This window comes from Eutrigla gurnardus, assembly GCF_963514095.1.
Source record: "Eutrigla gurnardus genome assembly, chromosome: 20".
NCBI lineage: Eukaryota > Metazoa > Chordata > Actinopteri > Perciformes > Triglidae > Eutrigla > Eutrigla gurnardus.
The window spans coordinates 16,393,064-16,420,908 of NC_139931.1; the positions used below are offsets into that span (position 1 = coordinate 16,393,064).

General features: G+C 49.1%; 3 protein-coding genes across 3 annotated transcripts; 1 reads left to right on the forward strand and 2 right to left on the reverse strand.

Annotated features, from left to right (window-relative positions):
- Window positions 1-212: 212 nt before the first annotated feature.
- On the reverse strand, window positions 213-17,171 carry wizb (WIZ zinc finger b). The gene is given in 18 exon segments (XM_084036634.1): window positions 213-3,024; window positions 3,364-3,520; window positions 3,752-4,061; window positions 5,504-5,553; window positions 5,556-5,714; window positions 5,803-6,345; window positions 6,640-7,149; window positions 7,233-7,679; window positions 7,766-8,278; window positions 8,603-8,746; window positions 10,551-10,928; window positions 11,399-11,833; window positions 12,246-13,856; window positions 13,940-14,091; window positions 14,721-14,796; window positions 15,697-15,898; window positions 15,979-16,159; window positions 16,677-17,171. Coding segments are annotated over 17 exon segments (6,180 nt in total). The 5' UTR covers window positions 16,087-16,159; window positions 16,677-17,171; the 3' UTR covers window positions 213-2,639.
- A 1,039-nt stretch (window positions 17,172-18,210) lies between these two features.
- pglyrp6 (peptidoglycan recognition protein 6) lies at window positions 18,211-22,872 on the reverse strand. Its single transcript, XM_084038211.1, has 5 exons — window positions 22,663-22,872; window positions 19,408-20,220; window positions 19,122-19,332; window positions 18,733-19,027; window positions 18,211-18,303 (listed from the first exon to the last, which is right to left on the reverse strand). The coding sequence occupies exons 1-5, from the start codon at window positions 22,727-22,729 to the stop codon at window positions 18,289-18,291; spliced, it is 1,401 nt and encodes a 466-aa protein (XP_083894337.1). The 5' UTR covers window positions 22,730-22,872; the 3' UTR covers window positions 18,211-18,288.
- Window positions 22,873-24,948: 2,076 nt separating this feature from the next.
- Window positions 24,949-27,437, forward strand: trappc5 (trafficking protein particle complex subunit 5). Its single transcript, XM_084037225.1, has 3 exons — window positions 24,949-25,094; window positions 26,018-26,290; window positions 26,365-27,437. Exons 2-3 carry the CDS (start codon window positions 26,021-26,023, stop codon window positions 26,659-26,661), a joined length of 567 nt encoding a protein of 188 aa, XP_083893351.1. The 5' UTR covers window positions 24,949-25,094; window positions 26,018-26,020; the 3' UTR covers window positions 26,662-27,437.
- Window positions 27,438-27,845: the final 408 nt, after the last annotated feature.

The following is a 27,845-nucleotide window of genomic DNA, read 5'->3' on the forward strand; positions in this document are numbered from 1 at the left end:
GGTCAATTCTGTTCCCAACTAAATTCTGTTTTCCCCATCCGTCTAAGGGTGGATTCAAATCCAATCTGCCTGGAATAAAACATGTAACCACCCTAAGAGCTGATGTCGTACCACCCCCTAGTGGCCAGAAAACATAACAGGGGGTACAAGGGTTTGAACACAGCATTGAACACCATCTCCAGTATTCACACCAAAGGCAACAATTCAGTGTCTGAAATTGAAATCACATTTATTGTTTGTTCTGGTGTTGATTCACTTAAAACTTAACCCTTTAGTGTGCAGAACGGTTCTTCCTTGAACTGCATCCGTTTCTTCTCAATCGTCGCCTCACTTGTCTTTTTACGCACTTATACGCACAAACACACACGCGCGCGCACACACACACACACACACACCCTAAACAGCCAGTTGGCTGAGTCTTGTAATCTTAAAAGGGATCTCTAACGCACGAGCCAGCTTTTCAAGAGGATCGCGGCCCCTGTGCGAAAAGGGGTCCCCTTTAAGGCCCTTGCGTATTAGAGTCCTGTGACACCAGGACGTGACAATCACATTGAAATGTCTTTCCTCGCGTTTCTGCTACCCGCCAGCTCCCGGCCTGCAACGCGCCCACCAGCACCAGAGTTTCAGCATGGAGAAGACCAACGGATAGAAATCAAAAATACTCTAAAAGATTCACCTTGCCGGACTGCAAATACAGAAATGCACAGAGCAATAAAAAATACATAGCATCAAAGGTTGAAATCAAATCACGATAGAGGAATTAAGATCACTTATTTTTTTTTTTTTTTAACTACCTTGCTAATAGAACTGCTGATAGCTCTACTAGCATCAGCAGTGTCTTAAGTACATGTAGTTATATAGTATGCATCTATACTCCATAGAAGGGCTTGGATCGCCAGCCTACATGGACCCTTTAGTTATTGCTTCAGTCCGGGGTTGATATGAACGCACGCTGAAGCAGTGGCAGAAACAGAACGGGGACTCCCGGAGCCCAACGAGACCCGGTTGTGTGTTCGGACCGGCGGCTCAAGAGCCCCGCTCGAAAAAACAAGTTTGGGTTTTTTTGTTGGTTTTTTTTGCGTTCACGTTTTAATTGGCATGGTCGACGAGTCCCGGGGAAGCCGCTCCAGTCGCCCGAGTCTTCTTTCCCCTCTGTGCATGTAGTGGATGGTTCAGTCCATTGTTCAGTGTGGAGGAACCTGGGGAACTCGATCTCTGTGCAGTTTCCTCCACCATCAGGTCCGATGTAAACAGCTTTTACAGAGGCAAGACAAGGAAGTAAACAGACTCTTTGGCACATCCTAACACGGCCATGGATGCATGGAAGTCCTGATCAGACTACGTACAGACCGGCCCCGCGTTTAGTCCACTTTGAGCTAAGGAGGCCGTCTTGCTATCAGCAGGTTTTACTTACAAATGCACATTTGCTATGTATGTACACAAGCATACAAACTAACACTCACACACGCACGCACACACGCACGCACACACACACACAGATGCGTGCACGAGTGTAAAAGTGCACCACTGACCTATTTTCAGACATTCCATAGTTCTACGTTAGCTTTTAAATGACCTATCTTACCACATTCAGATGCATAATAATAAATAAATAAGAACTCGGGTGGGATTGAAAATGGAAAAAAAAAGGCAGGAAGAAAAAGGGCGACACTATGAAAGGAGAACAAATCGGAACAATTGTAACCTTGAACGTTTTCTATGGCCTTGCTTTAGATTAAAAAAGCTACTGTGTGTCTTCAACACAGACTGTGGAGTCAAACTACCAATGGTATCGTAACATGGGGCATATATTTGATTGTGTATGAATGTGTGCATATAAAAAAAGGTATTAATAAGTGCTTTAAGCTACATTCAAGCAAAGAAGTATATTTTGGGGAAAAGAATGACATATTCTCAACAAGGGGGAGTTTCCCTTTTTAGAGGGGGAGGGGCTGTGCTTCCACTTCTTGCTCCTTTAAGCAATTGGAATTCTTTGCCAAATCTCGCCCGTTTAAATGGGCGTCTCAGTAAGTGCTAAGTGACGATGTCACCATTCAAAGTGCCTGTTTTAACACTAAGTGTTACCACATGTTTGAAGTCTAAACCATAAGAGACTGGCGGGATTACAAATGTCATTTAATCTCAGTCGGGACCTTTGGGATGGGAAGCCGGCGCTACCAGCATGCTGATAGCTTCACCGGTCTTAGTAACGCACTGTTCAGAAAGGGAACGGGGGCAAAACTGTAGTAGATTGGAGGGGGTGGGCTACATTAACCCCTTAATCCCCCCCAGTGACTGGGAGGTACAGCAACGGTCCACATCAACACCTGGACATTCGATATAAACAAGGCAAACACAAAACGTTCGTTCATCTCTCGTCATAACGTCTGATACTCCCCACGATCACCCATCCCGCTGCTCAGATAAGCCGGGAGAGCTTGGTTCCCCTGGTAACGGGACTTAGTAACAGTCCAGAAAGCTGCTTCAAAAGGTGCTCGGGGCTCAGAGGGCTCTTTGGAGGGGAAACGCTCCTCCTCAACAACACTTTCTGGAGTCCAAAAGGAAAGAAAACGGATGGACGAAAAGATATTAAAAAAAAGGCAGGAAAAAGCAGATGAAGGACAGTGATGAGTTTGAGCTTACACCGTCTGGGTGGGGAGGGGGAGAGACGTCGGAGAGAGGGTGGGCTGCTCCTCCGAGACCTTTACGATCTCTGTGGCAGTGACGGGCGGAGCGCACTCGGCCACCGGAGGCGTAGCGGAGCGGCCGTTGGAGGCTGCGGTGCGGGTCGGGGTGGAGGTGAGGGAAGGCGTAGTGGAGGTGGTACTGGAGGTAGAGGCGGAGGCCTGGACTGGGGCGGAGGCCTGGACCCGGGCGGGGTCGTCACCTGGGGAAGGGGCTTCGGCGGAGGCTGCCTTGGGCGCGGCGGCCTTGTTGTAGTTCATCTTGAGGATGTGCTGCTGGAGGTGTCTGATCCAGTCCTCCTGCACCGACAGCGGACCGTGAAACTCCACCTCGCAGAACCTGACGCACGCAGAAACACGCATTAAAAACCAGCAATTACACTTTCTACGGATTCACGCAGAGAAATGAACTGTGTTGAAACTTCTACCGCCGTCACTTAGACACTCATTTGTGTTGCCTGGAAAAAAAAATCCCAAATGTTTCCTCGAAATAGCGCATCTGCCAGTAAAAGTGGAGTGCTGCTCAGCAGGGAGTGGGGGGGGGACTGCTGTTTGGGGATTATGGGACTATTTAAAACTTAACCAGACAGTTCTATTAACGCTGCTGTCCCAAAAAAAAGCCCTGAACATTTCCTGTCGGGGCGGCGGGAATCCCCGCTCGTACACAGGTTCCACTCACCGGCACTTCAGGGTGTAGAACTTGCCCACCAGTTTGACCAGCGGGTAGGAGGGTGGTTTGGGCACCAGGGCGGGGACGGTGCCTGTGCGGGGGGGCTTAGGAGGGCTCTCCGTTCCATCCGGGCAAGACGGGTGCTTCAAGGGCCGGCGCTCGAAACCTTAGCGGGGAGAGGAGCCTCTTTTAGGGTTATTACAGTCATTTGGTTGGAAGCCCATAAGGTGGAGCTTTCTTTCTAGACCCAGGAGGCTATAGTGTAATGAAAGACAATTCTATGTCAACAAATAAAGATAAAGGGCAACTCAAAGGCTGAAAACAAAAAGGCGAGCACAGAACTAATGTACCTGACTGAGTGCATGGGAGCAGAACCATATGGTGCATCGTGACGTACCTCGGGGCAGGCGGACGTTCAGCTCGCTGCGTGCCACCTGAGCCTGCAGCGGGAGGCCGCCGGCGGGCCGTGTGGGGCTGGGACCGCCGCGGCTGGGCCTGAACGGAGCGGGCATGTGGGTACCGGCCTCGCCGGCGGCGGCCTTGGACGAGCCCTGGCCGACCTCGCGGCTCATCGGCCGCACCAGGCTCACAGCCAGGGAAGAAGACCACTGGGAAGAGGAGGAGGAGGAGGAAGAGGAGGCCTTCTGCGATGAGATGGGGAGGATATGATCAGAATCCGTTGGCCCAGTGAGAGGCGAGCTGCTCTTCTGGAAAGACGGACAGAGATGAGTTTTCTAAATCAGCAGTATGTCGACGAGAGAGCCTTGAGACTGTGTCTTGGCTGGCGCGCTGACCGACTTACTCGCTAAGCTAACTGGCTGTAGATTCATACTCTTGTTGCGAATAAACTACAGATAAATGTCAAAATATCCCTTCGTTTTGCTGCAGAAAGGATTTTCACTCTCTCTGGGACGCGTCTCTCGCCTTTTAATACATATTAATACATGAAAACGTCCTGAGATGAAATCATGAATACTGAACTGCAGCTCACTGGAGCCAAAACAATCAGTCAACGGGCTGATGAGTCGCTCAGAAAATGTACTTTCAACAACTTTAATATTTGATGAATCCTTTATTCTGCAAAAAAAAACTATATCTGGTTTCATCTTTAATATTTTTCGTTATTGGATTGTTGATCACGAAGGGATTCTGGGAATTTTTCCGTTTAATTGCAGCTCTACACCTAACATTTATTTTCTATTCATTCGTTCAAACCCTCCAAACATTGGTTCGCTTTCACAAAGAAAAGCAGCGCATCCTTTCCTCCGCTTTGCCCTGAGATGATTCGGATGATTAGAATGAATTAATTAGAAAAATAGGTGCTGATTAATTTTCTATTGATTGACTCATCAATTAAACGATCCGTATGCTAAGTCTCTTTAGAATCCTGCTCCAGTACAGTACAATGCATGTAACTCAGGTCCATTTCCCCCTTAACAATACGATTACAAGGACATTTAAAAGGTGCTCCATCCGTTCTGTATGTGTGTCACATCACTGCTCGGGGAGAAGGTGTGACAGTGACGCAAATGAAGCAGAAACTAATTCGGGGGGGGGGGGGGGGGGTGGCAGGGACAAAAGAAAAGAAACGTACGTTTTTCTTCTATCAACAGCATGCCATAATTTATCTGAGGATGAAACATAAGCTGCCAGGCAGCCGGGTTACTATGGCAACTATCAAGTCAATAGCTGAGTTGCTCTGGCATCTGTCCCCACAGTGATTTTCGCTGGGTGTAAAGACACAGGATCTACAGTAAGGCTCAAAGCTGTTAGACAACACGTCTCTGAAGCTTTCCAAGACACAAAATGTCTGTCGAGCCACCAGCTGAGGAATGTTAGATCTCCGAGAGCGAGGCCTATTCAAAGACGCCGGGAGGAATGAGCGCGAGTCGCAAAAGTAGCACACCGGGTTGTGATCTCGTATTGTATCGCTGCCGAGCTTTGTGGGAGCACAAGTCCTTCCACTGATATTTTACATTTTTCCTGGTGAGGGGAGAAAAAAAAAGCACATTCAGACTCGCAGCAATGGCCTTCACTGAAGTGTCGGAGGGAAATGAAAAAGGATAAAGCCAAGTCTGAGAGCTTGCGAGTAAAAACACCCGCATCGACCCGAGTTGTCGCAGCGAGATGAACGCCGGCCTCTCCTCACCTTCTTGAGGGTGGAGCGGTTACCCTGCATGTAGTTGCGATGCATCTCAGCACCTTCTGCGGCCGGCTGCGCATCCAGGCGCTGAGCGTCTCGATGGGCGAGCCGTTCACGCACCACTCCGTCACGCCGAACTGCCGCAGGTGGGCTCGCGCGTGGCTCGCCAGGGCCTTGCGGTTCTCGAAGTAGAAGCCGCACAGCTCGCAGCTGGGATCTGGAAAAAAAACAAAAAAGAAAGAAAGAAAGTGCAGGGAAGCAAAGGGAGATGTGAAGTGTGTGAGCAGGAGGTGACGAGGACTCACCCTGGTGTCCGTGCTTGTCTGGGGAGGGTTTCCTTTTGAAGGAGAAATCGTGTGGCAGAGGTGGTAAGGTCTTGAGCTGATGTGGCGGCGAGTGGGCGGTGTCCGCCGACAGGGCGTCCTCAGACGGAGGCCTCTTCCCCAGCGGGGACAGCCTGAAGAACTTCCCCGCAGCGGTGGATGTGGACCCGAGGCCCTGCTTGTGGAGCCTCGACCCCGACTGCAACAAACTGAGCGGGGATTTGCGGTACTTGGCGGACGGGTAGGCCAAAGCGCCGTCCGAGCCGCCCGCGCTCTCCCACGGGGGGCCGTTGGCCCCGTGGATCGACTCCTTCTTCACGCTCTGGTGAGTCCAGGGGCTCACCCCTCTCTTGTGCATCACCTCCCTCAGGGTGTCGATGGGCGAGCCGTTGACCGTCCACTCCGTGATGCCCATCTGGCGCAGGTGGGAGCGGGCGTGGCTGGAGAGGCCTTTACGGTTCTCGAAGTATTCCCCGCAGAACTCACAGCGGATGTCTCTCGTCGGCTCCACTTCGTGGGCCATGGCTGCCGAAAGAGCAGGGGGGGGGGGAGACGGTCAAGAGAATAATAAAGATCCAAAAGCAACACAAAATAATACGTGTATTTGTCTGTCTTCTCATCGCTAACGACGACGTGAAATAAATCCGTAATATTATAAAATAAACTACAGTAACAAGCAGCAGTAACACGAGGATATAGTGGATGGATTTTTAAATTTGATCACGAGGGAGGTGAACAGAGAGGGGAGGAAAGATTAATCAGTATATCCCACATCAGTATGAATATATCATATAGAATACATCATTATGTGGACGTTACCCAGGTTCAGGGGGAACACGCTGTCGGAGCTGCTCCAGCTACAGTTGAGGGCTTCTCCAGAGAAGCCGGCGGATCTCCCCGCGGCTCCAGGCGCGGTGACCTCCAGCTGCACCGGCTCGGGCTTCAGCTTGAGGATCAGCCCGCCAGAAGACGCCGGCGGAGTGGAGCTGGATTTGGTCAGCGCCGAGGACTGAGCCGGGCTGGAGGGGCGGGCGAAGGCGAAGGGCAAGCGGCTGAGGAGGGTGGCGGAAGGAGGGGAGGAGGTCGGCAGAGGCGAGCGAGGGGGTCCCGGAGAGGACGGAGGCGGCGTTTTGAGAGGTTTCAGAGGAAGAGCGCAAGGCAGGCCCCGCCTGGTGATGATCTCCCTCAGGGTGTCGATGGGCGAGCCGTTGACGGACCATTCCGTGATGCCCATCTGGCGCAGGTGGGAGCGGGCGTGGCTGGAGAGGCCTTTGCGGTTCTCGAAATATTCCCCGCAGAACTCGCAGCCGATTTCCTTTGGAGGTTCACCTATAAAAGAAGTGAAAAGCGTTAGAAGTATCATGAGAACAGATGAAGCCCACTTCACCGGAGGGATTTAGCCGGACACTCACTGTGCGGAAGGGCCATGAGCTCCCCGCTGCTCAGGCGGAAGACCCTCATGGACGAGGACTTCAGACGCTTGGCGGGTGGGCCGAGCAAAGACGGCACGGAGGGAGAGGTAGCTTTGGATGTGGACCCGCCCCCAGCGGCGGTCACCTTACAGAGGAGGGAGGAGGAGGAAGCGAGGCTCAGCAGGGACTGCTTCGGGGAGGCGAGCGTGGTCGAGAGGCCCTGCGGTTCGCCGTGGCTGTTGAGCTGCAGCCCGCCGGCTTTGTGCTTGAAGTCGTCGGTGTCGATGAGCTGGTTCAGGAGGTCGATGGGAGAGCCCTTGGATTCGGAGTACTCCACGCCGAAGTGCCGCAGGTGGGCTCGCGCGTGGCTGGACAGGCCTTTCCGAGTCTCGAACCAGGCGCCGCACAGCTGACAGACGATGTCCTTGTTGGGGTCCACCTCCAGCGCTGCACACGGAGGAGAAACAACTCATCTCAGACTCATGGCAACAAGGAGCAGCGGGACTTTTCACCGCGTTAACGGAGACACTTACTGAGGTTGAGGGGAGCGTCATTCTCCTGCGGCGCCCACAGGGGTTTGGTTGTGACGGTGGCGGAGAGGCCAGAGGTCAAGCCCTTCATTCCCCCGGCCTTGTGCTCCGGGGAGCGCAGAGGGGAGGACACGGGCAGCAGGGAGGAAATGGGGGCTTTCCTTACGACTGAGGACGGAGAGCCAGAGTGAAGCGGAGCCGGAGAGGCTCCCGGTGAAGGCGTGGGCGTGGAGGAGGAAGAGGCCGCCGCCGCCGCCGCTTTGGCCAGGAGGGAGAGAGGGATGGGCTTCTCGTCTAAGTCCATGTCTTCTAACGCCTCATCTTTGTGGGGAACAGACGGAGGAGGCGACTTTATCGGGCCGTCTGTCTCCTTGGCGATCTGGTAGAGGAGGTCGATGGGCGCCCCGCTGCTCTCCGAGACGCCGATGCCCAGCTGGCGCAAGTGAGAGCGGGCGTGGCTGGAGAGTCCCCGCCTGGTCTCGAACTGAACGCCGCACACCTCGCACTTCAAGTGGACTGAAAAATAATAACACGAGTTCAACATCATTATCTCGACCAAACGCAACATAAAGCTTCTTCTGCGTCCCGGAGGACGCGTCACCTCACTTACCCTTCCCGTCTACACTCTCACCCAGCCGGCAGGAACGCCAGCCAAGTGTTAGAGGTGCTCTCATTAGCTCCTAAATACATCTGTCTACCTCTCAGCATCCCCCGGGGACAACCCTCTCTGATGTGTCGCCAGTCCTCAACGGCTATACAGCCCCCCCCCCCCAACCCTCTGACTGACAGCTAATCCGATCCCCTTGTCGGGGGGTGGCATTCCCATTTTTTCTCCCTCACCCTCGGAGTGTGCATCCTCCCCAGGAGAGAGGCGGCCTGAGTCCACGCTGCACAGCCCGTCCTTCTGCGTCCGACCGGATCTCAGACCGTCCACGGCTGGAAGCTGCCGCTCCTCCTCATCCTCAGCTGCGTCCTCCTCCTCACCTAAACACAGCACAGACAATAATAATAAAACATAATAACATAAGTGCAGAAAAGCCACGTTAATTAGACGTACACGCTTCTAAAATAAGTCCGCCTTTGTACCTAAAAGACGCCTGCTGAGAGCAGAGAGAGAGAATCTACTCTTGTGAGCCTGTAATGTATCACTGCTTGTAATAACAGCGCATCATAACGTCTTCTGTCAGGAGGTGAAAAAAATCATTCAACTCATGAATCGCCTGTCAAGAAAAGGAAGAGCAGGAGGAGGGGTGGAAAAGTAACTGCACTAGTGTGTGAAACAAAACATGGCAGTCATCATGCTTCCCCCGCAGTCAGACGTTCCTGGGGACAAAAAGTGCCATTTTCTGCGACAAATCGCGTAAATCAAGAGGAGACGCGGAGACAGACAATGCTTTTTGTCTGGTGGGCGGCTCTGCGCTTGTCAGTTCATCTCCTGACTGTAAAAGAGCGATGTGACACCTCGGAGCGCAGCGTTATAACACCGTCTATTATAACGAGGACAATAGCGCGCAAATGCGCCGGCTGCTTGATCTACAAACCGGAATAAAGAAAAGTAGCGAGCCGCTAACTTGACTCCGAATCCAGCCGGGCGGAGTGACACCGAGCAACCCAAATACTTCCAAGTACTTCCTCGATACGGATAAGTTTAGTAATAGCCTTTAGCCTACAAAAGTTCCCATGTTTCCACAGCGATCTCGCTCTTCGTCTACTACTATTAATAGTATTATTAGTGGGTAAAACATGCACAAACGCGTGCACTTGAAAGCACAGCGTGTCCTCTATCACAAATCAAAGCTGAGTAAAAATGGCGAGGATTGGGCAACTGGAGGTAATTTTAGAGATCCTGCAGCATTGGAAGGACTGGACGTCATCCCGCACGAGCACAATAAAACACCACACAGACGTCCACTAAACACAAACTGTAGCAACAAGATCATAAAAGCCCCCCCACCCCCCCCCCCAAAAACACACAAATCAGCACTATTTATCTGCGCGTGCACAACAAGAATCGGGAACACCCGAAACAATAACAACGAGCCGCTTTGTGAGCGTCCTGCCGTGCGCGTGTTGCGGGCTACCTGCGCGCCTCTCCTCTACATGCTCTCACAGGATGAAGACTTTCTAATGGCTGAACGTCTGGCCGAGATGTCACAGGAGATGCGGCGCGAGGCGCGCGGCGCTACACGCCGCCGCGTGAGCCGAGGGCACGCGGCGGCGTCGGGGAGGGGGAGGGGGGGCGGTGGTGGCGTAGGGGGGGAAGATGTTACGGGCGCGCGGTACTCACCGGTCCGCAGCCGCAGTGCATCGGACTCCCGGTGGCTGGAGCCAGACGGTTTTCTCCGCTATTGTTTGGGTCTACGGGGAGGTGGAAGCAGCCATTTTGCCCCCATATGCACCGCTCGGCTAAGGCGTGACCAATCGAGTGGAGGCGGAGGTTGGGATGAATGCACCGAGTGCCACATCAACCGCGAGCATCGGTGACTCTCTCTCTCTCTCTCTCTCTCGCTCTCGCTCTCTCACACACACATTTTTCCCGACAGCCCCCATCCTGATTCAAACACTTCCCACACTGCACAGCGGTGTCAGCCGGGTCAGACACTTCCCGGTTTTTTTTTTTTTTTTTTTTTAATTCAAAAGCAACCAGGCAGATTAAAACCACATCGCTGCTATTTGCATTTGTCAACATCCTCCTCCTCCCCCCCCCCCCCAGGGATCACAGGTTGCCAGATCAACTATTGAACACACTGGCATCCAATAACTGAGGTGATCAATAATGAGGACTCACCTTCTCCACCCTCCTCCTCCTCCTCGCTGTGGCAAGGAGACGCTGAGGGCAGCGTGTCAGAAATGCCAGCACTGGTCCCCCCCTCCAGCTTCACCTCAATCATTCCCTCCCCTTCCTCATCCTCTTCCTCATCCTCCTCCTCTTCCTCCTCCAAGGAGCCGGGGCTCCGGGGGGGAGCCGTGGGGATCACGAGATCGGGCCTGCTGGAGAACAGCTCCCTCAGGATGTGGATGGGCGAGATGGTGACGTCCCAGTTGGTGATGCCGAAGTCGCGGAGGTGGGCCCTGGCGTGGCTGGACAGGCCGGCGCGGGTGTCGAAGCCGGCGCTGCAGAACTCGCAGTGCATGACGCTGAACGTGTCCGGGTCGAAGTTGGCGACTGTTGGAGAGGACAGGCGACAAGTTTACACGCCGGACGTTTGCCGACCTCCCCACCCCCGTTCGGCTTTTGGCCCCTTGGGTCAAGTCTTTGATGCACTTCCGTCCAAACTGAATGATCACAACACGTATTCGATAATAATGTACGGACATTCATGGCCCCCTGAGGATGAATCCTACCGACATTGGCGATCCGATTTTCCTTTGGTTCCACCAGGAGGTAAAAATGTGTATAACGTCCCCGACAAATATCGGACGGATCACTTTTGAATATCGCAGGCACATTCGTGTTCCCCACAGGATGAACCGTAATCACGTCGATGACTGGAATGCTTTACTTCTGCAGGTGTTTGCTCATAAACCAAACGAAAGGAAAGACAATCTAAAGGCCGAAACAGGCTCGTCATGAAAGGTAAATATCACAGACATATTATATCTACACTGAAGAAATACATGCAACAAGCCGCTGACCTTTCTTCTTCTTCTTCTGATAGGAGAACTTCTTCTCGATCGCCTTGACTTCCTCGGGGGAGATGAAGTGACGCACGTTGTAGCTGACGCCCACTCGGTTCAGGTGGCCTCTCACGTGATTGGCGAGGCCGATGCCGTTGTGGAATCGGTCGGGGCAGTAGGGGCATTTCCTCTCCACACTCCTGAGCATCTCCGAGTCCTCGTCAAGCTCGTCCGGGTCTTCGTCCAAGAAGCCCTCCGACAGGAAACGCCGCACGCGTTCCTCGTCGATGTCGTCGTCATCGTCGTCCTCGTCCTCGACGTGGGCGGCGGTAACCCGGTTGCTCCTCCTCAAATGGGAAAGCCTTCCGTCTTTCTCCGCCTCCAGCTCGTCTTCATCCTTCACACTCTTCTCAGGAGGGAGCGATAATGTAGCACTCTGTGTTGAGCAGTCCTCTGAAGGAAAGAGAAAAAAATCAATTCTGAATAAACAGACAAATCCTATTTAAACTTACACAGTATGCTTATCTTAAATACTACATGTGAATCTTCGGGTTTTGGGGTGAAAGCTCCGGTAGGGCTCCTCTGAGAAGCTCTCGGAAGTCTGTCTGACCTAAATCACTCCTTAAAATGGTTCAAGAACATTTATAGTTTGACCTCGACGATGTCTCGGCACTCGGAAGGATAGTTCTGTTTTATTACAGCAAATCACACCGTTCCTCTTCATAATACTCACATTATACTCAAGTTCATCATCTTGAAAGGAAACACATTTTTTCATTAATCTGATCACTTTGTCAGGTGAAGGGATTAAAAATAACTTCATACAAATCCCTGACCTCAGCATCAGAGTCTCTTGGAGTCTCACCTGTGTTGGATCGTGCTCTGGTGTGCGGTTTCCCTCCGGCAGGCGAGCCGGCGTCTCGTGGGGAACCTGCGGCCTCCAGCTCTGCACTCCGCTCTTCTTCTGCACTACCGGTCAGCTTGTCGTCCTCCAGAAACTTGGCCAGGTCCGACCAAGCCTTCCCCCTTCTGCTGAATCTCCTGTTCCCAACGCACTTGAAGACCACCTGGCGGGTGGGCCGGGCGGCGGCGCCATCCAGTGTTGTGCCGTCCTCGGAGGTGGCGGCGTTTTGCTGGCTATCGCCTTGTGCTGCGCCGGGCGAGGACCCAGACTCAAGGAGACGGTCCGAATCTAAAGGTTTTGAAATTCGAGTGATGGACCTCGAGCGCTGGCCGGTCTCGTCGGACTGCGGCCCACTGAGGGAGACCTGACCCGGGTGAACAAGTCTCTGGTGTTCCCTCATTACAGCTGGACTCGAGGTCAGGAAGGCACAATGGCCACAAGGCAGGGAAGCGGACGCCAAACGTGATGGCGAACCAGGTTGGGATGGGGGGTCAGCCTGCACGCCGGCTTTTTTCCTGTTGTGGGTCTTGGCGTGGTTGGCCAGTGCCTGGGAGGTTCTTGTGCTGAAGTTACACGTGGCGCAGACGAAGCGGCGGCGGCAGGCGGAGAGCGCCCGGGCCTGAGCTGGCGTTCGGACTGAATTCGGAGGAGTTGCGTTGGAGTGGAGAACTGCCGGGTCTGCATCTGTTGTTGAAACCAGGGCTGGGGAGAGAGGCGGCGACGGGACCACTTCTGGGTCTGACATCTTGCCCGGGGTCGAGGTGGGGCTTGCATCTTGCCCAACGGTGGGCTCCAAGCTCGCCTGCTGCTTCACCGTCTCTCTCGCCTTCCCGTTCTCGTTCAGCTTCTCGATCTCCTCCAAGATCTTCAGACGGGACTCCTGGTGCCTCCTGAGGTGATCCGCCAGCGCGAGCCGGCTCGGCAGGCTCCATCCGCACTCGAAGCACCGGAAACGGCCGCCCTTTCCTGAACGCCGGCCTCCCGCCGCGCCGCTCTGGCAGTGCTCCACGATGTGCTCCTGCAGGTGGACCTGCTTCTTGAAGTAAATGCTACATTCCACACAGGTGAAGATCTCTTCACTGGGCTCCTCCCCCCTTTCTTCTTCTTCTCCTGTCTCTCCAAACTTCACCGGTTCCTCCACCGCTGCCTCTCCGAAGCGCTCTTCCTCAAAATCGTACCCTCCACCTAGGTTCAGCTGCGCCGCGTCAGTGTTTTTGGATTTCTGAGGACTTGCTCCAGGCTGCAGGCCGGCCTCGGGCGGCTTGCGCTTCAAGGTGCCGAGTCCGGAGAAGGGCCTGAGCAGCACCCTCTTCTTTCTGCACCGCTGAATGAATGTGCAATGAGCCCAGGGGGCGGGAGGCGGACTCTCGGGGTCTGAGTCTCCAGGGAAGGTGTACACATCCCTCTCAAGCTCTGTGGTTTCTTTTCCCTTTGGCCTCTTCTCTCCCTCACTTTTGCCTGCCTCCTCCTCCTCCTCCCCCTCCTCCTCCATTTGGCAACCTTCCTTTGGTTTTCCCTTGGACAGAAACAGCTCAGCACCCTCAGATACATTCCACACGTCGCTGTCTGCCACTGCGAAGAGAAAAACAGAGGAATTATGAATGGAGGCTCTCCAGTGTGCAGGCACATTTTGGCGTCTTCCCGACGGTCCTTACAGTCTGTCAGGCCAAGCTGAGATGTATTTGGCTCTTCTGGCTTTGTGCTCTCCTCGCGGTCGCCGCCGTGCCCCTCCGCAGGGGAAGACGAGTCGGCCCGACTCGGCAAAGGCTGCAGTTTTTCAGGTTCCTGGTCTTCGTCGCTATTAAGTCTGGGTGGCGTCAGAAAGGAGAAGGATTATGGGACATTTCTGACAAGCTAGCGTCTCTGCCCAAAAAATGCCAAAATTGCAAACCATTTCAGTCTCACATTTTTCTCACACTGAGGTCTATTGGGGTTTTAGTAAACTGGCAGGAAAAAAACACATGTGGTGACAATTTGTCATTTGTAGTACTCAGTATATTTAAATTTGATGACTTAAATGCGACATTTGTTTTTTATTGAGTTGGCTTAAATGTTTCTTCCCCATAATTTCAACCCTTGTGGTGTAGAAAAGGCCTCCAACTTGGGAAATAAAGCAGTAACGTTACATTTTATGGGCCTGAAAACAAGAATTTATAAATATATAATTTACACGTTAGCAGTACTAATAGTGTTAGGATAGTAAAAAAATAGTTTGAGTTAGTATGAAGCATTAAAGTTGAGCTGAAATCAAAAACACCGGTCATATTTAATAATATTTGCTCCCAAAATACAAAAAAATAAATAAATAAAAATGTGTTTGTATTTTTAACTCAAAATGCAATGTTTTTTCCCTGGTAAACAAAATCGTATGCTTACATCAGCTAGCACCATCCATCAATCATGCCCCCCACCCTTCCTCCTGAACCTCCTCCTCACCTGAGTCCAGAAGACGGGGATCCTGGGCTGTGAGCGGCCAGACCGTGAGGGTTAGAAAAGTGCTGCAGCTCCTCCTCTGACACGCGACGGCACACAAACACACAACCACAGGAACATCACTGCACAGCCCGACGGTTACAATCCACAGGTGAAAAGACTCACAGCGTGGGACGTCATGGCAACGCCACGTCACGATTATCTCGGCTAAAACTCTTATACATGGCACTAAAACATATCGGTGCCATACTTTTTTGCGAAAAACAAATAAAAACATACACTACTCACAAAAAGTTAGGGATATTCGGCTTTCAGGTGAAATTTCAGGATGAACCTAAAATGCACTATGACCTTTACAGGTGAACTTGATTTGACCTTCTCTGAACGTATGAATGCACGTCCACCTGTTCAATGTTTCAGTACTTTTTGCACAACTTGCTGTTTTCTAACACGGAGCTGATTGGAGCTGTTTGATCCTTGAATCGACCAATCAATGTCCTGGTTCAATTATAATCGGTACTTCAACAGTCCTCGTCATCATGCTGTTCACATGTTGACATCACAAGACCAAGACGACACCTAACAAGTGAACAGCACCTCGCCATTGCGAGACTTCAAACAGGATGTTGTCAGAGGGAAGTGGCCACTGAGCTTAGAGAGTCACAGAGTGTCATCAGCAGGTTGCTACAGAGACACAGAGAGACTGGAAGAATCCCAGAAAGGCGTGGACGTCATTTAGTCACATGACAAGTTATTGATGTTGTGGTAAACCACCACTGTTGTGGGCTTTTGTTTCAATAAGTTATTAGAGATGAGGAAATCACCATGCTTCTACTTAAATGCCCTACTTTCATTATAATATCACTGTAGCGTGAACTCTTTACATTTTCCATAAATTCCACCTGAAAGCCAAATATGGCTACCTTTTAGTGAGTAGTGTGTATATTGTTTATATCCGACAGATATGAACATGTGTTACCATCTGGTGTTTCTTTCTCAGAGTCAGAGTCCCAGCTTAGGGAGGAAGGAAAGGCTGAGGACTTGAATCTCCTCTGTGCGCTCCTCCCCGGGTCGCCACTGGGCTGAGGGCCTTCAGTCTGCTCGGGCCCCTCATCTCCGGCGCTCGCCCTCGAGCGCTTGGCTGACATCGGGCCATCCCGCACATTCAGAGAACGCGAGGACTGGGGGGACAATAACAAACCCTGTGGTCAGACGTTGGGGTGGGGGCAGCGAAGGGATGGCGAGTTTGGCGACGTCTTACCTGTAAGGTGCAGTTGAGGGAGGCGGGGGCGACGGGGCTTTGTGCTGAGGCGAAGGGTGGGGGCCCATAGCTGGTCCCTGGGGTTAGGGGTCGCCCTTCTGGCTCCATGGTTCCCCCCCAGAGAGCAGTATGGAGTCCCACTGGTGACCAGCCCTCCTACATTGTGCAGCCTCCTCTTCTTCTGGAAACAAAATCAAAAGTATAAAATAAAAGTCCCCCTCCCTCTTTATCCTCACTCTACTTCCTGTAATAACATACATACAAACACGTTAGGAAGCACGTGAGACTATATGGAAGTGTCAGATCTGCAGGATCAGTCATGTGTGTGTGTGTGTGTGTGTGTGTGTGTGTGTGTGTGTGTGGCTATATTTTATTTTTTGCCAGCTGCAGGACTGTCTGGCCTATTTCCCCAACACGTCTGGTGTTAGAGGATGAAACAGGGCGCCCAGATGGTTACGTAAAGAAGTGGCCTTTCTGCTCAGGCCCGTGTCCTCTCCCGCTGCCCCTCTGAAGGAGCAGGAAAATGCCCGGGTGCATCAAGGTGTCCCACGGGTTGCTCTCTGTTGCTTCAGAGGACGCGGCCGGTATCGATCCCCCGGTCGCTGTCAGGTGACTACAACAACAACGCATCCGTGCGGCGTCCCTCCCGGAGCACGAAACGCCCAGAAGCTGCAGTTGTCTCAAGTGCAAATACTCACTGAGATCGGCCTGGTGTGTGCGGTCCGCGGCGGAGAGGCTGTCCCGCTTTTTTAAGCACCGTTCGCCATAGTTTGGAGGACGCAGCCGACGCTTTCACGCCCCGAGACGATGCTCGCAGGAGCTCCGACTGATCTCGCGCGGACCGAACTTGCCGTCTTGGAGGGGGACAAATTAAAAAAAAAATCGCTGCTCAGGTTTTCGCGTGGATCCCTCGAAGATGCCAGACGTTGGACTCCATGTTATTTGGCTCGCGGGCACGCCACGGCTGCGTGCGTAACGTCGACGGGGAGGGACACGGGAAGAGTTTTTTTTTTTTTTTTTTTTTTTCTTCTCCAAGTTGGATAAGTTTTTTTATTCTCGTTTCCGACAAGGTGACGCCGGCGTACGTAACGGGCTTTTTTCTGTTCCCAACGCGTTTTAAAATCGCGACGACGCGTTTTATTCTGCGAGATACTGCGAGACTGGACGACGTTAACATGTCACACCGGTGGCCTTTATCAGGGCAGGCATCGTTTATGGACTCAGGTAAACTACTACATGTCAGCTGGTGCCGATGTGGTGGCACGTTTTCCCGCGTGTCCACCACCGTTAACAGCGTGGTTTTCAAACATATATGTCCCTCCATACGAGGTGAGGAAATGTCTTACACACATCTTTTTTTGTAAGACATTTCCTAAATGTTGGAAAATCAATAAACGCCTTTTCCCCCCCTCCTGGTTATTCCTTGATCGTCAGGCGCCCTCTATCGGTCTGAGGTGGAACTGTGTTATCATTAAGGACAACTTGTAAAAAGTAGTAATACAAGAAAATACTAACTAAATGTCCTGCATTGCAAACTTTGACTGAAGTTAAAGTACAAACGCGTTTTAAGAGGTAAAATATACTTAAAGCAGGCTTCTCAATGTAAAAGTACCATTTCAGGATAATGTGTTACAAATCATTAGATTTTAATTATTGTGGCGTCAATGTGTAAGTATCACTAATGATGCAGCTGGTGGAGGTGGAGCTCATTTTAATCACTAGTTGTTTAATTTCCCCACGAGATCAATAAAGTAGCCTGTTTAACATATAATCTAATAATAGTAATAATAACAATCTCAGGCTGTCTGAAAAATATAGGGCACCAAGCAGCTGCATGCAGTTCCTGTCCCCATCCATCAGTTTGAACATCACATCATCAGTTTCTTTATTTCATATGTGCTTTTGCATACATTTGTTATATTGTGGTATATACAGTATCATTACTGATAAAAATAAACACTAATATTAATGTCATATCATTTTCACTCATTGTTAAGCATTTAAAAGCTGACTGAAATGGAACTATTTTATATATATTGTTATAAAATCTTATTCTGCAATGCAACCAGTAACCTACGCTCTCAAATCAATGTAGTAAAAAATTAAAGTATTTACTGAATTGCAGTGGAGTTGAAGTATAAAAAGCGTATAATGGAAATAAGTAAAGTACAAATACCTCAGAAGTACAGTACGAATAAATGTACTGCTTTTAACAGTAATAATCATACAAGATTTCGTTCAACAGGAACATTTTTATTGTGTTGAGTTTTGGAACATTCAAGGTTCTTTCGCTTGTCAAGCACAGCGTTTTCATTTCTTCACCTCCTAAACGGGAGGAAACATGAAATAAGATAAGTGAAACAGTGATGGAAGACATATTCAGATGAAAGTAACAAAACATCAACAAACCAATCGAAGTACAGCACAGTATAAACAACAACATATTCTGAAAGTATCAGTAAAAGGCCCCTCGTGACTGGTTTATTTATTAGATATGACATAATTAGATGAATTAATTAATTAATACTGATGCATCCAATGTATAAGCAGCGTATTACTTTAGTCGTGGTAGAAACAGAGCAGAGTGCCGGTACTAATAACTCAAGTCAGAGGTATGTCCCGACACGTCCAACAGGAGGATTAAGGGACATAAAGAGGACTGCCTCGCCCTGTTGGGAAAAGTATTTGAAACAGGCTACACCTGTTTTCCTGTCGGAGATCAGCTGACCCGTGTTGTGTGTTTTACGTACGTACCCCGAAGTGGTCCCAGCCTCTGATCTCGTTAAAGAAGGTGTCGCCGGGACAGGAAGTGCTCACCACCTGTCTGTGGCCCTGCAGGGTGAAATTGGCAACCAGCCTCCCACCACCGACAGCGCAGGATGCCAGCTGATCCCTCACCAGCCCCATGGACTGCTGGGAGGGCAGGCGGGCCATGTAGTCTCCAATGAAAGCCACCCCGTAGCCCACGGTGTTGTGTCCGAGGGTGTGGGCCCCCTGCCAGAGCCAGCCCCGGCCCTGGTAGATGTGCCCGTCGGAGCCTGCGACAAAGCTTTGTGGAGAAACGCAAGAGGCGTCTGAGACATTTTGTACATCGGGTGCTACATTTCACACAAGCAGAGTGTATTTGACGCGAGAGCTCGTACCTGTATCCTATGTCGTCCCAGCCTCGGTCCTCCTGGTGGAAGCGCTGCATGGAGCGCATGTCTGCAGAGCACTGCTCGAAGGTGAGACAGGGCTGGCTCGGCGTGGCGGTGTGGTGGATGAACATGAAGTCGAGAGGGAGAGACAGGTTGGTCGGGGTCCCTCTGTACGGCTTGGCGGCCCACATACAGCGAGGGATGATGGGAGGGCAATCTGAAACAGATTTGGGATCGATTTAATCACTATTTTCAAGTTGACCACAATTGTTTTCATATCTGGTTCGCTTACCGACGAACTGATGGACGAACTCCTTCATCCCCTCTTTCACCATGGCCATCAGCTGCTTCTTCCCTCTGGCGTCCATCTTTGAGCGCCCCTTCAGTCTCCGCTGCAGCTCTGCTGACTTCACCACCTGTCTGGCGAGCAGCGGGGAGACCACCAGGCCTCGGAAGTTCTCCCTGCGACGTCGGCTGATGAGGTGCGGGGCGGCGTCCAGCCCCCTGCTGTCCAGCTGGTGGCAGTAGTACTCCGTCAGCAGGTTGCTGAGCTTCAGAGGACGCCTGCTTTTGGCAGAGACCTCCATCCCTAGAACCACGCCGTCCATGCCCCCGTTGACCTGGGCGGTGGTGAGCGCAGAGGGGTCGTCCAGGAGGGTGAAGACTTGAGGAGAGGTGAGGCTGTCCCAGCAGCCGTCAGGCCCCAGACGCCGGCTCAGAGGAAAGCGGTCCAGGTCTTTGGCCAGAGTGAGCTGGTACAGTCCCCGCACACGGCCCCCGGTCTTGGAGAGGAGACCAGCCTCGATGCCCAGGAGCAGAGGCGCGAGGGCGACAGTGGTGCCATCAGGAGTCAGAACCACGCCTTCCTCTTTGGCATCTTCAGTCACCTTGTGACGCACGGCCCTGCTGATGCTTGCCGAGAGACTCGGGTCCATTTCAGCACCGCCGGGGTCAGCGTCGCCGAGGAAGTGCTGAGTGAACGCATCATTGAGGCCGGCTGCCCCGCGCAGCTTCCTCAGCACGGCTACCGGCTCCGAGCCGGGGTCCCCGTCCTCCACCCGCTTCACCACCTTGATGAAGTCATTCATGTGCCGGGAAGATGAAGCTGGGAACAGATGAAAACCCATCTCTTTAATCCTGCATGACCTTCAACTTCTCCTATCTGTCTCGGTGTAGTGGCAACTAGGCTTGGGCCGGTTTAAACAGTTTGAAAACCGGTTTGGTACCGGACCGGTATACCGACTTTAACCACTAGGTGCCGCACTTACCCCAGCAGCCCCTCCTGAGAGAAACATTCGCCCTTTTAACACAGAAGACTGTGCCGGAAAGGAGAGTCAAATTTTCACTCAAGGCTTTAAAACAACCGTGAAAGGTGAATCTTTGCTCGTCTGGCATATTAACATGACTCTTCAAACGCAAGCTAGTTGCAAGTTGCTGTACGTCATAAACATTGATTCTACAACGGTGGCCTTGTACAAGCAACTACCAACTTTTTTAATCTTCTACAGATCTACGTTAAATGCTCCAGTGGCGCATCGCCTAGTAAAACGTCTTCAAAACATTGATGAAAACAAGATACTGCGCACTCATCACTACGGAGCCCCAGAGAGGCCATCCGGAGAAAAATGTATATATTGAGGCCACGTTTTACGACATTGAGCGCACAAGATACAACTCATTCCCACGTTTAAATTATTTCGTTCCCTGGTTTAAATTATTTCGTTCCCTCGTTTAAATTATTTTGTTCCCTCGTTTTAATTATTTCGTTCCCTCGTTTTAATTATTTTGTGGCCACAAGATAAGTTAATTTGTGTGCTCATGATAGTGTGAAGACAGGACCAGTGGTTCTACCTGTAACGTGTGCAGTGCACCTACTTTAAAACTGTAAGTTATGTTTATTATTAGCTTGCAAGGCAACAATTTAGAGGTCAAAATGTAAATCATCCTGAAAGAGACAACCGAGTGTACAGTGCTAATCTAATTATCATCTGCATGACCAAACATAACTTTTGAGATTCCAGTAGGGTTAAATGTCCCAGATTATGAAAAGCAGGTTTTCTCTGGTCTCTACACCTATAAACTGGTCCTCCCTGAGCCTGTCAACTCCCAGAATGAGGAAAACAAGCGACTCCTGCATGGTCTCTGCAGCAGAGCCACTGGTACAACGGCGCTCCTATAGGCTGTTCAGATTCAACTCCCGTTGTTACGTAACGAAGGGAGTCATTTGCATAGGCCGGAGGGGGCGTTCATCACCGAGGTGAAGTTCGGTGTGTCCTGCGGTGAGATAGCGATGTTTCACAATGTCGTTGCTCACAGCTTGACACTCAGATTGCTCTGTTGTTGGTTGTACAAATCAGCATGCTTATATTCGGTCCCAGCTACAGAAGAACAGGAGCGACAGTGGTTGCGTTTCATTTGTAATGACAATGTGCCGGCTACGGTCCGTGTTAGCTTCTATGTGTGTGCTAACCACTTCACATTGGACTGCTTCAGTAATGAGGGTCAGTACAAAGCTGGCTTTGCCTCGACACTGACCCTCATAAAAGGATCTGTCCCAACCATACGGGACCCAGCAACTTCACCTGAGCCACATAGGCGAGCCATAGCGATACATCCACATAAGTGGCATTGTCTCCGTGGCCTCCAAGTAGGCGGTAACAGACGGAGCTCATTAGCATTTAAAGGTGCAGGCACAAAAACAGCCTGTTCTCAGCAGAGCTCATTTGAGCAGCTTTTAGACAGCTGAAATTCAGGACCACGGATAGGTTTGGGGCAAAGCATATCAAATACAGTGTTGTTGGACCTCTGACAGCTGTGTGAAATTGATGAAAATCAGAATAATAGGGGACCTTTAACACAATATTATGTTAATCTCTTATCATTATTGCTACTTATTACTAATGCAAGACATGTTGGATTTAATGCCGTAACGCCATCGGCACAGGTCGCTGGTGTTTCCAGTGTCATAAGGACAAACGCCGGTTCAACTGTTTTAAAAAAAAAAAACGGTTTAGCACTGTACGTACAGTGAAACCGGAAATCACCCCAACTCTAGGGGCAACCGCCAGATGGATTTCCACCTTTGTCAGATTGTGTAGACTTCCTTATTAAATGTGTTGTAACAACTGATTATCGTGATAAAACCTCTACGGATGCATGTTAACTCGGATGCACAGGCTGAAAGGAGGGCTGGTTCTCATTACGCTGATAAACATACATAGATTATGTTTGTGGTGATATAAACTCATACACGGATTATTATGGCTGTTCTCGCTAAACAGAAAACAAGTGAGTAATGTTTGCCAAGTTGGCACACAATGGCGAAGGAACGTACTAGGGTCAATACAGTTTGTGTATACGTCGCCAATACATCCAATACATCCAGTACATCCAGTACATCCAATACATCCAATACATCCAGTACATCCAGTACATCTAGTACATCCAACACATCCAGTACATCCAGTACATCCAATACATCCAATACATCCACTATTTCCAATACATCCAATACACAAGACTGGTGAGCATCAACCAATGTCTTTACCTTCCACATACGCGGCGACCAACACCACAGCAAGGGCCACGGTCTGTTTCCAGCAGCCTTTATCCATCCTGAGGCGTGAACACCTTGGAATGCCTGCAGCCTTGTTTGCCCCCGTCACTTATACAAGTTCCTAGTGAGTGGGCGGTTATGCAACTCTTGTAGACTCACTATAGATACGCCTGCGTTAAGCCGTCGGTGTGGCCCACTGAGCAATGTGGGAATCTGTCACCTGCCGTGCACAGCCGCTTGTCCTCAGCGCTCAAGGTCTTCCTGCGTGCGTCCTCCACGCACTGTGGGCATTTTTTGAGAAGTTCACAAGTTCTGTAATAAATCTCAGTTTTTTTTTCTCATAATGCTAAATGTGCCCCGGTGCTTGTGAAATGGGAATAAAAAAGTGTCAAACTCTTCACTTCCTGTCCGCCGGCAGTCCTCTCTGAGGCAATGAGCAATGTTCTCACTGAAAACATGCTCACGGAGCCGGGGCTGCAAAAGGGAGGAAATCCCAGGAGAGCCAGTGCTGGGAAGTCAGTGACCCAAACATATCTGCACACTTGATTTACAGGTTTACAGTGATGCCTATAGAGGTGCACAGCACACTGTTGGGACCATAAAAAGCTGATCGGGCTGCAGCAGAGAACAGGAAGTGGATGTACTCTGTGGGTGGACTGGAAAACCCACTGCGGAAGGTCCTGGATGCAAATACCTAAAGGCCAAAGATAGGAATCTGAAATCTAATCTGCAATAATAAAGATATAAAGAGGGAGGAACAAGAAGAATAAGTTAATGTTCAGAAGATGTATTAGTTAGATGGAACTAATAATATTAATAACTGGCAGATGTGCAGTAAATGCATATATAACATATGACACCCTAATATATTTGATTTTCTTTTTAATGATATGCCATATTGCTACATATTATTACACTATGTCATTCCATGGGCCGTTGTAGTACTATATACTGTCTTATACCCCATACTTTATCATAAGGTGCCATATTATACGATGTGATGTTTACTCTTGCACTATGTTCTATTATCTTAATACCACTTAATCATGGCGATGACATGTTGACTCTGCTGCTGTTACTCCCTCCACCCTCGCTGTAACAGCACCACTCACGTTTGTGTAGTTTCTATGTTTATTCTTCTCTCATTTTAGCTGATGTGCTTCCTGTTATTTCTTTGTTTCTTCTGTCTTCATGTATTTCTGTCATTGTGCTGCTGCAATGGCCACATTTTCTCATTGGGGATCAATACAGGTTTGTTATTCCATCTAATCTTATTTTGTCTTATCTTACTCTGTATCATTTTTTTCCTTTTTCATTGAATCTTATTTTAACTTATAATATATTGTATCTTATTTCAGTGAATCTTATTTGATTTTAGCTTACTTAATTTTTATCTTACATTATTTTGTCTGATCTTAACTTATTTGATCTTATCTGATCTTATTTTGTCTGATCTTACTTGGTTTTATCATACTGTTTATTATTCTATTTTTATCTTACTTTATCCTATCTTACGTTATTTTATCTTACGTTATTTTATCTCATCTTATTGTATCTTATATTATTCTATCTACTCTTATTTTATTGTATCTAGGTTTATTTTATACATTATCTTATTTAATTGTATCTTGTCTTACTCTATCATATCTTTCCTTATATTATTTTATTTTACCTTATCTTGTCGTTTTATTTTTAATCTTATCATATTTTATTTTATCTTACTCGGTGATCAAGAAAGGAAACACCAGTGATGCTCATCAAGCAAACACCTCAGGATGATACATTCGAAGTAGGATGAAGCCTGTCTTGCTCTAAGGTTTAATATAATATAATATACTTTGGGGGTTTTGTATGAGACAGCTCCAGTTTTGGTACTCTGCACTATGTTTACCAACATTGCTCCTGCTTCATAAAAATGCAATCAGTTTATATGATTGGGGATTGTAAAGAGGACAAACATTCATAAGTGTAGGTGCACTGGTTTGTGCGTATGTATTAAATCATTGTGTTGTTTGTATTTATTATACTTTTGACATTTTCATTTACAGTTTTTTTTCTGCTGATCAATGGACATCCGTTTAAATAAACAACAACATTAATTTAAAAAGTATAAAAGAAATGAATGTGGGTGTATAAGTAGATAAAACAATGTGCATTGTGAGACATGGGTGGAGCTTGAGAATAATTTAGGTTTTCTGCTTTTTTTGTATTCAACAAACATGTACATACGTACTTCAAACTACTACTTAAATCACGGTTTTACAGACACAATATTATCATAATGTAACTATTGTCTGACGCTCCGATACAGAAGGTGGCGCTGTTGAGATTAAGTCCTGGCAGCGACTCACGGAACATACAAACGTAAAGGAGGAAGAAGAAGGCAAACAAACTGGACACTCACTCGTCTATTCTCCAACAGGGTTCGTTTATTTACGAATACATACCTTTCATATATTTAAAGTTATGTAGTCTGTGTTTGCGTTTTGACGCGTAACGTTATGTTTCCGCTGCTGGAGGCCTCGAGTGCATTTATCCTAACAGGAAGTGACAGCTAGCATGTTTGGCTAAATGGCTAACAGCTAGTGGTGCTCGGCTGTCTGCCGCTATGGTCTGCCCGGTTTGAGAGCCTCAAACTGGGCTTAAGTGGAAGCAAAGTGGGTAGTTCAGCTCAACGTAGGTATTGGTAAATAGGTGATATAGCGTTAATGTGTTTAATGTGTGTTTGCTATGCGGAAACATCCGTAAATTTGATGTCGGGAGAAGTGTTGATAAGAACAATTCAATGATTCCCCGAGCAATATGCTAAACAATCTCTGTTTTGTTTGTTGTTGTTGCCTTTCTCTGTCTTTATATTATTGTTTTAATTTTTGGACTGCACGAAACAATCAATATGATGATGCTTTCCTGGGTTTCTGGGGGATTGAGACGGGAATTGCAACAATCAACACATTTATGTAATAAGAAGCAGGATACTGGCTTGTTGCAACAGCCCTGTTTTAGTTTAGGTACCCCGCAAAGACGTATTCAACGTGATTGATGTGGGGTTGATTGTTAAACATGGGAGCCAAAAGTCACCACTGACCGTCTTTTAGTTATATTCTGGCTAGAGCAGCAATGTTGAACTAATGTTTAAAAATACACAGCAGATATGATCATGTCCTTATGGTGGTAGTCCCGAGCAGAATTATCAGGACCCAGATATTTGTGCAAATACATGTATATGTATTAGATGACAAATGTTCAACAGAAAAACTCAGCTTGTTTAAAAACTAAGACCACTTGTATCCGGTTCTCCCCTGTTAGTTAAGCTAACTAACCTCTGCCTTGTGGTCCCTCCCAACAGAAAATGGACACGCGGTTCACTCGAGGGAAATCCAACATCTTGGAGCGACCCCTAACCCGACCCAAGACCGAGGTCAGCGTGAGCGCCTTTGCCCTGCTGTTCTCTGAGATGGTCCAGTACTGTCAGAGCCGCGTGTACTCCGTGTCGGAGCTGCAGACGCGGCTGGCAGACATGGGCCAGAGCGTGGGAGCCAGCATGCTGGACGTGCTGGTGCTGAGGGAGAAGAACGGGAAGAGGGAGACCAAAGTGCTGAATATGCTGCTCTTCATCAAGGTAAGCGAATGTGAAACGCCACTGATGGTTTGACAGTTGAGCAACATTTTGTTAAACACTTTTCTTCATTTTAGGTCAATGTGTGGAAGTCTTTGTTTGGGAAGGAGGCCGACAAGTTGGAGCAGGCCAACGACGATGACAAGACTTATTACATCATAGAAAAGGAGCCACTTATCAACGCGTACATCTCCGTGCCCAAGGAGAACAGCAGCTTGAACTGTGCCGCCTTCACTGCAGGCATCGTGGAGGCCGTCCTCACACACAGCGGCTTCCCTGCCAAGGTCACTGCCCACTGGCACAAAGGCACCACGCTAATGATCAAGTTCAACGAGTCAGTCATAGCCAGGGACAAGGCTCTGGATGGCAGATAAGGAAGGTTCGGAGACAGTGGTTGGTTCTATTAATCAATACAGGTTCAAGCTAGTGTTTGTTCCTCATTGAATTTCTTTGTGGTAACTTATGAGCCGGGGGGACTTTATGGATGGATGGATGGATGGATGACTGCACCATACTGAGCCACATCCAGAGCAGAAAACATGCAGCCAGTTGGTTCAATCCTCTGTGTTTTGTGGATCATCTCACTCCTGTTACACCTCATGACGTGGCACAGAATCGTGAAATGAAGATCATCTTTAATTTGCAGTTTTCCATCCCATTTTTACATCACATGTCATTCGTAAGAGACAACCTATAAACACGTCAATTCTGTGATTTTATAGATAAATGTAATTAATTCACAACACCTCTTTTTAGTGCTACAAAAACGACTTGGCATAATTTCACCAAGTTTTTGTTGTTTTCTTTGTTTCATTCCAGCTCAACTCGCGCTGCATGTTTCATCTCTGTAAACTAGATTCACGATCAGGGCCGTAGCTGCCAGTGACGACACTGAGGTCATTTGTTCACAACTTTTAAAAATGAAATTTTATTGTTGTAACTTTGGGGGGTATTAGTAATGGAGGGGAGCTTATATTCCAAAATAAAAAACACAATTTACACATTTATTAGCTGCCTCTTAATATATTTAGACTTGGCATCCAATTAAATAATAAACGAGTAAAGGCTGCAGCATTTCTCCCCCCAGAATGTTATTCCTGGTAGCAAAATGAAGGCATTGAAACACCATTTAGACCTGCAGGTTGGTAAATTTACAGAAAACATAATCCAACAGTCAACACTGAATAAAATAGGAAAAATCCAAATGATTAAAGGTACAATATAACGGATTGGGAGCATTAATATAGCAGCAAACAACTATTTGCAATGTTTACCTGAGCAGAGAATTGAGTCACTCTTCCTCTGTGTGTGTTGTTGTCCGAGCTTCTACTTGATTTGTCGATGTAGCTGGACCGAACGCGTGTGATTTGACTGCCTATGAACGTGCTCCACTGGCTAGGTCGCGGCCGCCGCTCTGCAGGGCTCTCGTATGGCTGGTACAGATGATAACACCGTCCTGACCGATGCCATCGTGACAGAAGCGCAGTAGCTAACCAGCACATTTGCCGTAGTTTGCACTTTTAGTGCCGTTTGCTGCAAGCAACCCCCCCCCCCCCCA

Excerpts from the sequence above, each read along its gene's own strand:
- pglyrp6 (XM_084038211.1), bottom strand. The coding sequence starts at position 22,729 with ATGGATAAAGGCTGCTGGAAACAGACCGTGGCCCTTGCTGTGGTGTTG. Across the intron at positions 19,333-19,407 it reads GTTCGTCCATCAGTTCGTCG|ATTGCCCTCCCATCATCCCT; the intron begins GTAAGCGAACCA and ends AATCTGTTTCAG. Across the intron at positions 19,028-19,121 it reads TGGGACGACATAGGATACAG|CTTTGTCGCAGGCTCCGACG; the intron begins GTACGAGCTCTC and ends TTCTCCACAAAG.
- trappc5 (XM_084037225.1), top strand. The coding sequence starts at position 26,021 with ATGGACACGCGGTTCACTCGAGGGAAATCCAACATCTTGGAGCGACCC. Across the intron at positions 26,291-26,364 it reads ATATGCTGCTCTTCATCAAG|GTCAATGTGTGGAAGTCTTT; the intron begins GTAAGCGAATGT and ends TCTTCATTTTAG.